The sequence below is a fragment of the Dioscorea cayenensis genome, unplaced genomic scaffold (genome assembly GCF_009730915.1).
Source record: "Dioscorea cayenensis subsp. rotundata cultivar TDr96_F1 unplaced genomic scaffold, TDr96_F1_v2_PseudoChromosome.rev07_lg8_w22 25.fasta BLBR01000480.1, whole genome shotgun sequence".
Taxonomy (NCBI): domain Eukaryota; kingdom Viridiplantae; phylum Streptophyta; class Magnoliopsida; order Dioscoreales; family Dioscoreaceae; genus Dioscorea; species Dioscorea cayenensis.
Window position 1 is genome coordinate 308 of NW_024086871.1, and position 13,013 is coordinate 13,320.

The 13,013-nt window shown below is 35.1% G+C and overlaps 2 protein-coding genes across 2 annotated transcripts; one reads left to right on the top strand and one right to left on the bottom strand.

The window, feature by feature from the left end:
• Positions 1-1,592: 1,592 nt before the first annotated feature.
• Positions 1,593-4,474, bottom strand: LOC120254538 (protein phosphatase 1 regulatory inhibitor subunit PPP1R7 homolog; the record flags this gene model as incomplete). Its single annotated transcript, XM_039262637.1, has 5 exons — positions 4,262-4,474; positions 3,031-3,216; positions 2,525-2,674; positions 2,325-2,437; positions 1,593-1,689 (listed from the first exon to the last, which is right to left on the bottom strand). Coding segments are annotated over exons 1-5 (759 nt in total), but the record flags the coding sequence as incomplete, so codon positions are not given.
• Positions 4,475-11,872: 7,398 nt separating this feature from the next.
• LOC120254539 (GATA transcription factor 12-like) lies at positions 11,873-12,801 on the top strand (the record flags this gene model as incomplete). Its single annotated transcript, XM_039262638.1, is given in 3 exon segments — positions 11,873-11,923; positions 12,066-12,286; positions 12,288-12,801. Coding segments are annotated over 3 exon segments (690 nt in total), but the record flags the coding sequence as incomplete, so codon positions are not given.
• Positions 12,802-13,013: the final 212 nt, after the last annotated feature.

The window sequence follows — 13,013 nt, forward strand, 5'->3', positions numbered from 1 at the left end:
AAACAAATACAAAGTTAGAATTCAATAAAAGGGCCACACTAATTTGCAAGTATATAAATGATCTTCATTGCAGGTCAATTCTTGCAGCTAACTCTAATAACACCAAAAGGTCTAATCATGTAATCACACACATATATATATATATGAGCCACAACTCTCTCACAGTCATGGGGCGGGCTTCTTAAAAGCAAATTTGGACCAATTGCGTCAAGTGGCTAATTAACTCAACTGACATTGATCCTAACATCCAGTCCTGCAGAAAAGGCCAGACCCTTGAGTTGGTGTGGAATCTTTCATGTCCCTCGTTAGTTAGTCTTGGATCTTAAACTGTTGCTGCATTGTAGTGACAGAAGTCATACAAACAATATAAGTCTAAGGCAGGAATGTGCATATATATATACATACCTGACTGAACTTCAGAGATTGAGAATGCAATTAAATGGTTTGCTTTCCTGTAATATTGGATAAAACCAACTAATTTTATCCTACCATGAGATAAAACTGCACCAATAAAAACTAAGCTAATATATATACATATCTTTCTATATAACATGGGTGGCAACCTTCATTGAAATTTTGATATATTTATCCCTGTTCATGGCATCAAGGGTTGACTTATAATGAATGTCTAATTACGCTTATATTAGATGATGTCTAATTACATGAAATTTAAATGAACAAGAACAGTACAGTCTCTAAAATTACATACTTCTGTATCCAAAGCCATCATCCATCAAGGGAGAAGTGTGTTTGAGAAAATAAAACAAAATTTTAAAATGAGTTTTACTCCATTCAACCAAGCTCAGCAGTAGCATTTGAATTTACATCAGCATCAAAGAATAAAATAAATATCATTTCTATTATTAGTTGTACCATTTTTTTAGTGTGCAAAATGCGGGCAGCAATGCTGAAGAATACGTCAACAGATTTTACAGCACGAGATCAAAATTGAAGTCTTAAGTTTACAAAAAAACATTAAAAAAAAAAAAAAAAAAAAAAAAACCTGTACTAATCCAATTATCATGAGTAACAACTGGGTGTATTTAAAGGCGTCCTTATCATCAGGTGGCAAAAGAAATGAAGAATCACTCCCTCAAATAAAAATATCTGAGTCGATTTGTTGGAGTTTTGGAAGAACTGCTTCAATATTAACCGAGATAATCTTGAGAATTTCTTCCTGCAAAGGGGCCATCAAGAGGATTTTAGAATGGTATAATGGATCATGTGATAACACCCTCTCAAACAAAATCCATGCATGATTCTTAAAAAGAAAATAAAAATGGCAAATCTTGATTTATTATACTGTGTGGGTGTGACCTAGTAGACAAATGCATCAGCCATTTCTTTTCAGTGTTCAAACTTGAAAGAAAACTAATAAAAATTCTTATCTCTAGGGTTCTTTGACGCTTCTTTGAGTCACTAGGGCCAAAACATATACAGATTCAGGAGGTTTATCAAGAATCATTTGAGGATAACCTAAGCAAAAATTGCTAAGATGGAAAATCTTGAACTTGTGAGAGTTGTGGGGAGAAGTGCATATACTAAATAACCAACAGATTAGATGTGAACTTTGATTTATTGGGACAGCTTACCTTTAAATACCCAAACACCATTACAGATCTCATTATCACAGATATAAAGTTGATCTTGATCTCAGCAGTCACAAGTATAACAAATATAAGCTCCCATCTTTATCAGAGGACTTATATCTGTGATTACACAGTTGCAGAAGAAAAATGCCACATTGAACTCACACAGCTTTCGTGAAAAGGAGTTGCAACAAAGGGCAAAGTTTATTTCCTAGATTCAGTAAAGAAATAAAATCGGAGATGTATGTAAAAAACTAACTAGTCTCTAAATACCATGATGAATAAAGTGGGCAAATGGACCAATCCACTGGCCATCAATTAATTTAATTTTTCACACACATTACCTTATTCAACTGTCAATAATAAAGTACTTCTCTAGCTTCAATGAACCAGTCTCTATAGCACTAATCATACTGAGGCGCTTTTCCTATTCATCAGAAACTATCCTTTGGATTGAGGTATAGATCAACATTGAGAGAAAGATCAGATCCAAAACTTAAACATGGTATAGATGGTTAGCCTCAAAGGCATAACTAGGTATAAAGCACTAAAACTAACGTAGCTCATAATAGGGATGCCTGATATCTGTGCGCAATATTTATCAATGCGACCCAAAATTCTATCCAAGAAATGCAATTAGTGCTATATGATTAACGAAACTTGAAATCAGTTAATCTTACGATAGCCAACAATAAAAAATCAATTAAAAATTGTGAAAAAATAAGAAATCTTCACATGGGTTGCTTTCGAGATATATGGTTGTTAGCTTCTCCCTTAACCAGGCTACGGCTAATCAACACCTTCAATGATGCTATCTGGTTATCATTAAGCCATAAAATTCCTCCAACCTGCATATTATGATGATAATTCAGTAGTTAAGAAATGAAGAAACTAACCCAACCACCAAAAATACAAATAAAGGAACAGAATTTTACATTGTCAAGTTTTCCAATATCATTGATTGAAGTAAGTTTGTTCATAGAAACATCCAGCAGCGAAGATTTATTAGTCGTCGACAACCTTCCGTCGACAGCAGTTCCATTGTACTGGCTCAGATAAAGTTCTTCTAATTTTGGCTTACACTCCTGAAAGAAAAGCATAAAACAAATACAAAATTAAATTTACCTTAATGAAAGGTAAGGTTCCCAGGTTAGGCAAGATCTCTAGATTTCAATCCTGCCATGGATGTGGCGGTTGCTCTTGAGCATTTTATGCCTTGAGACTGCACAGTTCAAACCTGATCTTGATTTACTTCCAGCGCTCCTGTAATTTGTCAAGGCTTCAGTTCATAATAATAAGTAAAAGAAACTAAAAAATAATAGGGAAAAATGATAGTAGGTTAATAAAGAACCCAAAATACAGAAAATTCCAAAGGTAACTTCTTCAAGCTTTGAAAGAAAGTACTCAAAACTTTCTGGGAGGCAAATCTAATAAATCATACCCTTAATCTGTTTGAACCTAATTCAAGAATTTGCAATGCATGCAAATGTTCAACCTCCTCCATTCTGGTCACTTCATTCTTGGAAACGCCACAAAAGCTCATAAGTATATTTGAGGCCTTGGACAAACCATTTAAGGAAGAAACCTCAAGTAAACGAGACGTAATATCAGAAGGCCCTTGAAAATACTGACATCAGGAATTTTGTGAGTTGTTGTCTCTCTAAGAACATTCCTACTGAAAACAAGCATTTACTTAAAAATGGAGAACAAGAAAAGAATATCATGAGTTTTCTTACTCTTTTGTTTTAAGAACAACTAGGTTTTATTAATAACAAATCTTAACCAGGCTAATATGTACAAATGGAGCCACTCCAAAAGTATCTGTGGCGTAAATCCTCAACCAAAAATGTAGAGTTCTTCCAGCGAACAAGCAAACTGTCCATGACATCAAGCAACACAATACACACACATACATTTGTTTATCGGACGCATATTGATTGGCCAAGTGCTTAGTATCAGTTATGCCAGCTTCTACTTCTATTATTTTGATGAAACTTCATAAGTGGCGCACTTCATTCTGACATGGCCATAACCATGATGTGAGCTTGTCAGAAAGCTACTGCCAGAATATTATGTTTATACAGCTAATTCCTATTGAGCCTCACCCTTATTCAGGACTCCGCCTCACACCCCTCTATCCGCTTGCGCACATCAAAGCATTGAGCATAAACAAACAAGAAAATGATGTGGCTATTTATTACAAGCATGTCTCCTTTATTCAAGCCAGTCTCACAACTTATTCTTACGAGACACAAAAGCGCACTCATTCCCTGTGTGCTCATCGCTATCATTTGACATTTCACTCGCATTCCATATCTTTGATTCTTATTGTGAACATTTGAGAAATAGTCCGGGAAGATAAAACGTATATTTCCTATCTCGATATGATGGGCAACAATCATCTCTCACATAACCCACGCCAAACCAAAGCCAAGACGACCATTACAACATTGGACAAAACTTCAACTTTCTTTGTCACAAGATTAAGCAAGGATTAGATCCAACTTACGAAAGACAAATTTCTTAATATTAATCACCACATACCACAAAACACATCAAAAATCGCTGATCGAAAATCATTAAAACACCACAAAACAATCACACCTTTGCAGCTTTCAATTATTTCCCTTCATGCAATAGACCGACGACTCGAAACAACACATTATTAATACTAGAAGATACGAGTTCAAGCGCCAGAGCACTGCAAGCTTGCTAGGGATTGAATCCCACTGAGAAATAGGATCAACACCCTGATCATCGAAGAGGTTCTGCCGCAAGGACAGCTTCCTCAACCGCGAGGAGCCGGCCGATTCTGGGGTCGAGGAACGGATAGCCGGTTGGCGGTGAGATCGAGTTCCACCAACTCCTCGGGGATCTCGCGACATCGCCGAGATCGTGAAGCTGAAAGCTAGTAAAGATCAAGGCAGCAGCTGGAGAGATCGCCTTCGCCCTCGCCTTCGGCTTCGCCGCTTGCCTGCGTTGTGAGTCCTCCTCCATTGTTGAGACTCGAAGAAGCAAAAGCCATAGCTTTGGGATTCTCGAGGAGGCCTTGAGAAGAGATCGTTCTAGGACAAACGCTGAACCAAAGGCAAGGATTTACCTTGGACCGGTTTGCAGAACCGGTGGGCCAACTGTTCATGGTTCAGCCAGTCCAACCAGTTCGACAACGGTTGTCCAACATTTTTATAAATTTTTGTTAAAAGTCAAAGTATCAAAATGTCATCATAAAATTATATTCATCAAGTCCAACATGCCCATTCATATTAGTGGAATAACTCTTGAGTTAATAACTCTGGACGTTATTAAAATTGTTCAACCGGGATTTAATCAAACAAATAAATATTTATTAAAATAATAATATAATAGTAAATAAGACCCTTTATCAAAGAAGATAATAGATACAAAAATTACATATTGCAAATTCTAAATTACCTTTTATAAGGTCACAAAGTCTTAACTTTATATAAAAATTAAAATAAAATACAAATATACAAGGATACAACTATACAACAAACTATTAAAACTAAAAGGAATTAAATAAAAATATAAGTATACAAAGTATACAACAACAATAATGAGATTATAAAAACCAAAACCATTGGAAATGTTTTGCTTTATTACTTCTAATACTTTAATTTTAATGATTTAATTGTTGATTAGCGTAAAATTGAGTAAGTTAATTATTATAAATTTAATGATAATAAATCATAATATATTAATATCTTCAAGTATTTGTGTGTGTCTCGCTTTTCGTATCGACCGAGGTTAATGAGCTTTATTAATCCTTTATTTAAGCTTTTCAATTATAAAATAAATAAACTGGAATTAAACAGAATTTAATTAATGAAATCGCGGTCTCGGCTTGAACCTAGGATTCACCGGCTCAACGGTTGAACCTTGGCTGAACCAGCCGCCCGATGCTTACTATTTGCGTGAGTAGTCGGACGCTTTGATCGGTACCGGGTCTCGGTTGACCAGTGTCCATAGCCCGGGCCGATCCGGTCCCGGCTTTTACATCGTCGACTCAAAATGATCTATGTTATTTATTATTTATTATTATTATCTATTTTTATTAGGATAATTTTCGATTATTACATCTAAGCAGAGGTTTTCTTTCTTTTCTTAAAAGATTTCTGTGCTGGCAAATGTATCCCCTGCCTTTTGCAAATATATCCCTGCCATGTAGAGAGATAAAGCTCACTGGGGTCCCATACCCGTATTTTAAAAAGTGATCCATGCCCATCTCTATAATAATAATTTTAATACAACTGCTAGAGTACCCACATCACCACACATCCTCATTAACCTCAATTTAGTTAACTGATAATTAAGATTGGTGACAAACTCCCAAGTAGTATCTGAACAATACATGCACTGAGTTAGGAGAAAAATTGAAAGTGAAAACATTGAAAAGAGTTTGGGCTTTTTCCTCATAAACCGAAAACATCTCTTTGGCTGTAACGTACGTGTCTGTTTTAATTAAATAAAAATAAATATACATATATATATATATATATTATGTGTTGGTAAATAGGTATGGGTACTATAGTCGCACTATGCATCGATACCAATCCGCTACTCGATTAGGGTGTATTAACCCCTACCCATCGCCGGTGTAGTTGTTCTGTATTTAAATTTGGATCCGATTATCATCTCTATTGTTGTGCTAGTTTTTCGGTGTATGTAGCCGAAAGTGTTTAGTAATTATAAATTTTATATGGGAATATATATGCAATTATGATGCTAATCAATAGGTGTACATATTTTCAGCAGGATGAGAATAAATAAATACTTTTTCTTGCATTATAATATTTTAAAAATTTAGGTCCAAAAAGCATAGTTTTGATCATGAGATTGAAAGTAACAATGTGGACAAACTTCTCATTTATTTTTATTACTCATACTTAGCAGCAGGTGAGGAGTTGAACCTCAAGCTCTACATACATGTTAAATTAAATGTCCTAACTGCTTCATTTATCATTGCAACGGTGAGTATGCATCATTGGAGTTGGTAATTGACATTTATTTTGAAAATATTAAAACACTTTATATAGTTTATTAGTACTATATTTAAACTTGCATACAATTTGTTTTACATGTTCAGTATACATAATATTTTGTAGGTTGGAAATATAACCATACTAGAAACCCGAATTTCCAAAATACTTTTTGTAAGTTAATCATACATTTTAGAAAAGAGTGGATTACTTTTCAAATATTAGAGCCCTCACCCATATGGATAAATATGAGAAAGAATATCTTTGTTTTGTTATATACTCAGGAAATATACGCATAAGATGAAAATAGGTCAAAACATGCATTTAAGTAATTTTAAAACAATGAATAAAAATTCCATTGGAACTGCTTCAAGTTTTAATACAAAAGAGACACAAAAATATTTGACAACAGTATAAACTATGAAAAGTCTCACCACGCAAACACTAGACAAACATTGCCATATCGTACAACATCCCAATAAAGTGGCAATAAATTCCAATAAAAATGGCAAAAATAAACTAAATAAATAAACACTTAACCCAAAAGAATGTATAATTCATACACATAACCACCTCACATCAAATATTAAATTGAATCGATCTAATATTCAACCATACTTATTAGACATGAGTTGACTTTACATGGTATTACATTACAAATAGTGAGTCTCAGCTCGGTGGTTAAAATTACTGTATGCTATATATATATACACGACATAGTTTACCCAACATAAAAGTATAGAAGATTCAATCTATTCTTGATTAAAACATACCATGACAATTCAAAACATTCCAAATAACTAGCCCTGTTAGATGGTCTCTCTTGAGGCATGACTTAATACACATGGGTATGTTTGGATGCAGGGATTGATCCCCAAGGATTGAGGATCAACTCAGTATGGCATGTGCATGCCCATGTTTGGGCATGCACCAAAGGGCATGGGAAGGGAATGAGGGGGAGTGCATGCCCTCAAACCCTTTCTTTATGCTCATCCCCCTCATGTGGAGGATTGAGCATGCCTGATGAGGTAATGACTCTTTTTACCATAATATTATATATTTGTTTAAATTTTTAATGATTTACATTGTATTTGCACATTGTATTTTTATATTTTACATTGTATTAGACGCGAAAAATTAAGAAATGACGTGTTATACATTGTATTTATTTTTAAAATATTAGAATTATTTATATTTTAGTGATTTAAAAATAATTAAATTTGGACATTTATTTATTTTAAATATCAAATTATATTCATCAATTAAAAATGTATAAATTTTGAAAATTTATTTAGAAAAATAAATAACTCATTTTAATATAGAAATTGAAGCTATTTAATAATAATTGTACAAGATATATAATTTAATTAAAAATATTAAAGGGTAAAAAGTAATTTTACTAAAATTTTCTCTTATCTCTATCTATTCCTATCACAACCATATCAAAACATTCTTTTGTTCAATCCGTCCACTTTTCCTATTTATATTCAATCCCTTCCCATCCCTGCTTCCCATCTCCAGTATTCACATTCTAAACTAAACGGACCCATAAGTTAATCCTTAGCTTGCATCTTCTTTAAAGTAGTGGGCCCTACAATTATACTTAATAATAATTTATAGCTCAATGGGACATTTTGGCAAAACAAAGGAATCTCTTGTATATTGACCATAAATTTCTCCTTATGATAGAGACTTTAATGATGTTACTATGTTTTTATGGGAAGCTTGGTGATGGCCTTTATAACTTTGTTTATACATATTACTTCTTCAATTATTTTATCTAGGATTAATTATAATATGTTAGGCTCTGGCTTCATTACTTATTCTTTCATTGGATGTAATAATCGACATCTAGAATCTGAGGGTCATTCTAATCATGTCCTCGATAATGTGGGGTAATGATAGAGTACTATACTATGATCTTTTCTCATTTTTGGGATTTAAATTTCCAATTTGAATCGAAATGTTTATTCAACTTTCAATTTTGTTCTATCGGGTTGGTATTCAAGAGATTTTTGACCCTCTATATATAGATGCTCGAAATTTCTTTTGTCGTGACATACACGACACGCTGTCACTGATTTCCTAGCAATTCCATTTCATTTTTGGTAGAGAATTTTCTCAACATCAATCATCAAAAATAGATGAATTCCCCTTAAGTGACCACCCAGATGAAATAAAATTGAAAGTTGGATAACCACTTTGGATTCAAAATTAAAAGTTTGAACCCAAAAATAAAAAGAACCATAGTTTGGTGCTCTATCATTATCCGATAATGTGAGATGGGCATCCTCCTTAGCATTATTTATTTTTAATTATTTGTCTCAAATGTCCCCTTTTGGATTCTAACTAACAGTTAAAGATTAAGTTTTTCTTTATTATAAGTACTAAAGTAGGTATTCTTTAAATAAAAACTTTTAACTGATATATTTAGTTGATTCTATATTTTATGCTCCATTATTAATGAGTTCAATTTTGTGATTGGTTTTTCTCATTATAATGGAGTTATTACGCATTTTTAATCACAAATGCAAATGATATCACTTGAAAAAGAAATAAAAATAACATTATGCTATAGTTTGCATAATATTTTATTAATGTACATAAGTGTGTTCTATGTGTTATAACTAGGGTTGCATATGCATCATTTGGTTGAAACCTATTAAAAATTAAACCTTTTTGCATAAATATAATTTTTAAAATATAGCACATAAATTTGGTTAATATTTTATATTTAAAATCAATATTTAGTTAGCGTGAATTTTGATACAACGGTAAGATGTGAGAGTCTCTCCTTACTCATGATGAATAATGTCAGTAGTGACTTGCTATTAGTGTTTTAATATATGAAATCTAAATTAACCAATTTTATTCTATATAATAAATCTAAAAATTAAATTAATAATGTGATAATATTATTGTTTTGGCCATGCTAGGGTAAAATTTCATCATATTAATTACGCACTTTTCATATTTAAAAATGTTATAAATATTGATTCATGATTGTATCAAAATGATATAATATTACTACTAATATTATTTATCATAATTGTACTCACTAAATCAAAATAAACAAATAAAGAAATAAACACTAGTACTTCAAACAAAATGAAGATTCCAATGACTTCAGCCCAGCCATCCCAGCCCAGCAAAGCAGCTTCATTATCAGCCCAATAGTATAGAAAAATCTCATGATTCCTCCGCTCACGTGACAACCCCGCAGGAGGTCGAGGGCACTGATGCGGAAGAGGATAGGGATTCATCCCCGACCTGCCACGTGTCACTGGCCACCGCTCTTTTGACACGCGCGAAAGCCACCTGCACATGATCGCTGACACCCCATCACGTGATCCTCCGGCCTTCCCACCACCTTAAAATAATATATAAAAGTCCCATCACTTTAAAAATTAATAAAAAAATTAGATTAGAAAAAAATAAAAATAAATAAATAAAGAAAACAAGAACGCCTCCAAGGCACGCAAAGTCACCACCACCACCTCGGCTTCTCTCTCTTTCTTTCTCTATAACTTTTAATCCAGAGCAAAAGCCATCCAATCATAGCCGTCCAATCGGTGGGCCCCGTCCCCATCATCAACGGTGTCTCCGAGAGAAGCACTGAAATCCACCCGTCACGTTCTTCAACGTGGATACGCCTCGGGATCCACAACGTCAGACTCTTGGCCTTGTGTCAGAACACTCCCTCCCCCACCCGATGATCGCCACGTGCCCTTCATCTTCATGTGATTGTAGAATCTGGCCGTCGGATATAAAATTGGTGATTCTTACATACATACCCTCATTAAATCCTAAAACTATATACACTCGTATTCTTATTTCAGCTTGAAGTTTGTAGTTGTGAAAAGAGTTATGAACTTGGCTGTTGAGCTCAATCAAATTTAAATTGATGGTTCTAATAATCAATATATATCATATCAAAATAAAAATGGCTTTGGGATATATACGGTTAATAAAATCTTAGTAATTTACATCAGTTATTTTTATTAGTCAAAAATTATTATAAAAAGGTTTTTTTTTTTCTTAGTAAACACAAGTTCAATTTTAATTTCAAACTATACTAAATTTTTATTTCGAGTTCAAGATCTTAAGTTGTGAATGATATATATGGAGCAACAAATAACATGGGAGTGTACGCATAATTGTAAGACTTTTACAAGGGTGTATATGCTAAGAAAAATCCAATGAAATATGTTTTTCTTCACTCATACCCTTCAAAAGTTTTAAATTATCTAACATGTTCATTCTGAGCATATCATTAGAAGCTTTTTTTTTAGAGGTCTTAAAATGCAAAAATCCATGATAAGAGAACATGGTTAGATAGCTAAAGATCAAAAAAGGAGGTTAATTAAGGGATTAAATAAAGTTAGGGAGAGGAGGGGGACGCGTTTCCCGAGAGAGGGCAGATGAAGAGACGAATCCCGGCCACGAGTCGGGCGGACAAACACTGCGAGATCGGTTCCTAAGGATGGAGGTTCCTCGCATTACTCATTTTTAATATTCAATTAATTATTATTTAATTCCTCCTTAATCCTCCAATTAAATTAAATTAATTAATTAAATTAACCTCTTCTTGTTTAAGCGAACAACTAGTTACACTACTATAATATTAAAGGGGTAAAATAGTCATTTCCTTAACTTGCATTCGATGTGGTGTCATGTTCTTTAGCTGTCGGATTTTACTAATTTTACAAATATATTTTATTGAGATAGTAAAATTTACTTAATAATTTATATTGTTTATCTAAAACCCAAAATCACCCATACAAACTTTTTTTTTTCACTAATTTTAAAATATATATATATATATTTTAAAATAAAACAATTGTCTAAAAAAACAAGAATTATCCGTATGATTTTTATTATTTATTTATTTTACAGTTTACACCCTACATTTTGCTTTATTTACTGGCTTGGATTGGACTCCGAGAGCTCTCTCTTTCTCGGCTTTCACTTCGAAAACGCATTCAATAAACCCTAACTCCCGTCTTCCTCTCTGAAACCCTCGTCTCGTTTCCAATGGAACTGCCGGAATCCTTCATCGGCAGCTACCACCGGGGCGTCGTCGGCGGCCAGTTAGGGCCGGAGAAGCAAGGGGACCACTTCGTCGTCGAGGACCTTCTCGATTTCTCCAACGAGGATGAAGACGAAGAGGAGGCCTTCATCGGCACCGACGTTTACGAAACCATCGCCGGGAACTCAGCGGATTCATCGTCGGTGTCCGTAATCACCGCCGTGGATAGCTGTAACTCCTCCTTCTCCGGCCCCTGACGCCAGTTTCCCTCCGAATTCCGCTTCTCCGGCGACCTCTCCGAGCCGGCGGTATCTCTTTCGCTCTTTTTTCCAATTTCTTTGATTTCTAATTTCGGAAATTAAGAAATCATTGCATTTCTCAGTCGAATTATTCAACATTTTCGTGAATTTTTCTGGATTTATTTATTTATTTTGAAAAAAAAAAAAAAAGTTTGATGAGCTCGCGGAGTTGGAATGGATAACGAATTTGGGGGAAGAGACGTTCTCCAGCGAGGACATCGAGAAGCTTCATCTCATCTCCGGCGTCAAGTCATCATCCTCCGGCACGGTGTCGGCGCCGAGCTCAGCCACGGGGACGCCGGCGCGTGGGAGAATGCGCAGCAAGCGATCGCGCGCGGCGAACGTCTCGTGGTCATCGCGCCTCCCGATTCTCCTCAAGCTCATCCTCAGAATTGGAACCCATCGCTGTGGCGGCACCGCCGCCTCCGCTGCCGCAGCCGAAGCCGGTGAAGAAGAAGGATTTTTCGACGGCGACGGTGAAAAGGAAGTGCTTGCACTGTGATTCGGAGGAGACGCCGCAATGGAGGGCCGGGCCTATGGGGCCAAAGACGCTGTGCAACGCGTGCGGTGTGAGGTATAAATCGGGAAGGTTGGTGCCGGAGTACCGGCCGGCGGCGAGTCCCACGTTCGTCGTCTCCGAGCACTCGAACTCTCACCGGAAAGTGCTCCAGCTTCGGCGCCAGAAGGAGCAGGAGCAGCTCCGGCTAGGGCCGGAGGAGGTCGTCAATGCCGACGCCGATGAGTTCTTGATTCACGATCACATTGGCATCGATTTCCGGCAGCTTATCTGAAGGTGAAGTAGAGCCTGAGCTTTGCTTTTTTATTTTTATTTTTCCTTTTTTTTAAAAAAAAACTTTTTAAATTTCGTTTTTGAAGCGTTTGTTTTTTATGTTTAGCTGGCCTGCTCTAATTTTTAGTGGGAAAAAGAAAATTAAAGAAGCTCTCTAATTTTGGTTTTTTTTTTAAATTTTGTTATATAGTGAAAAATATACTGAATTTAGTGTTTGGATAAAAGAAAATTGTGATTTTTATAAGAGGGTGTGATTGATATTGGCTTGAAAGTAAGTCACTCAATTCTCAAGCAGTGTGGCACTCAAGC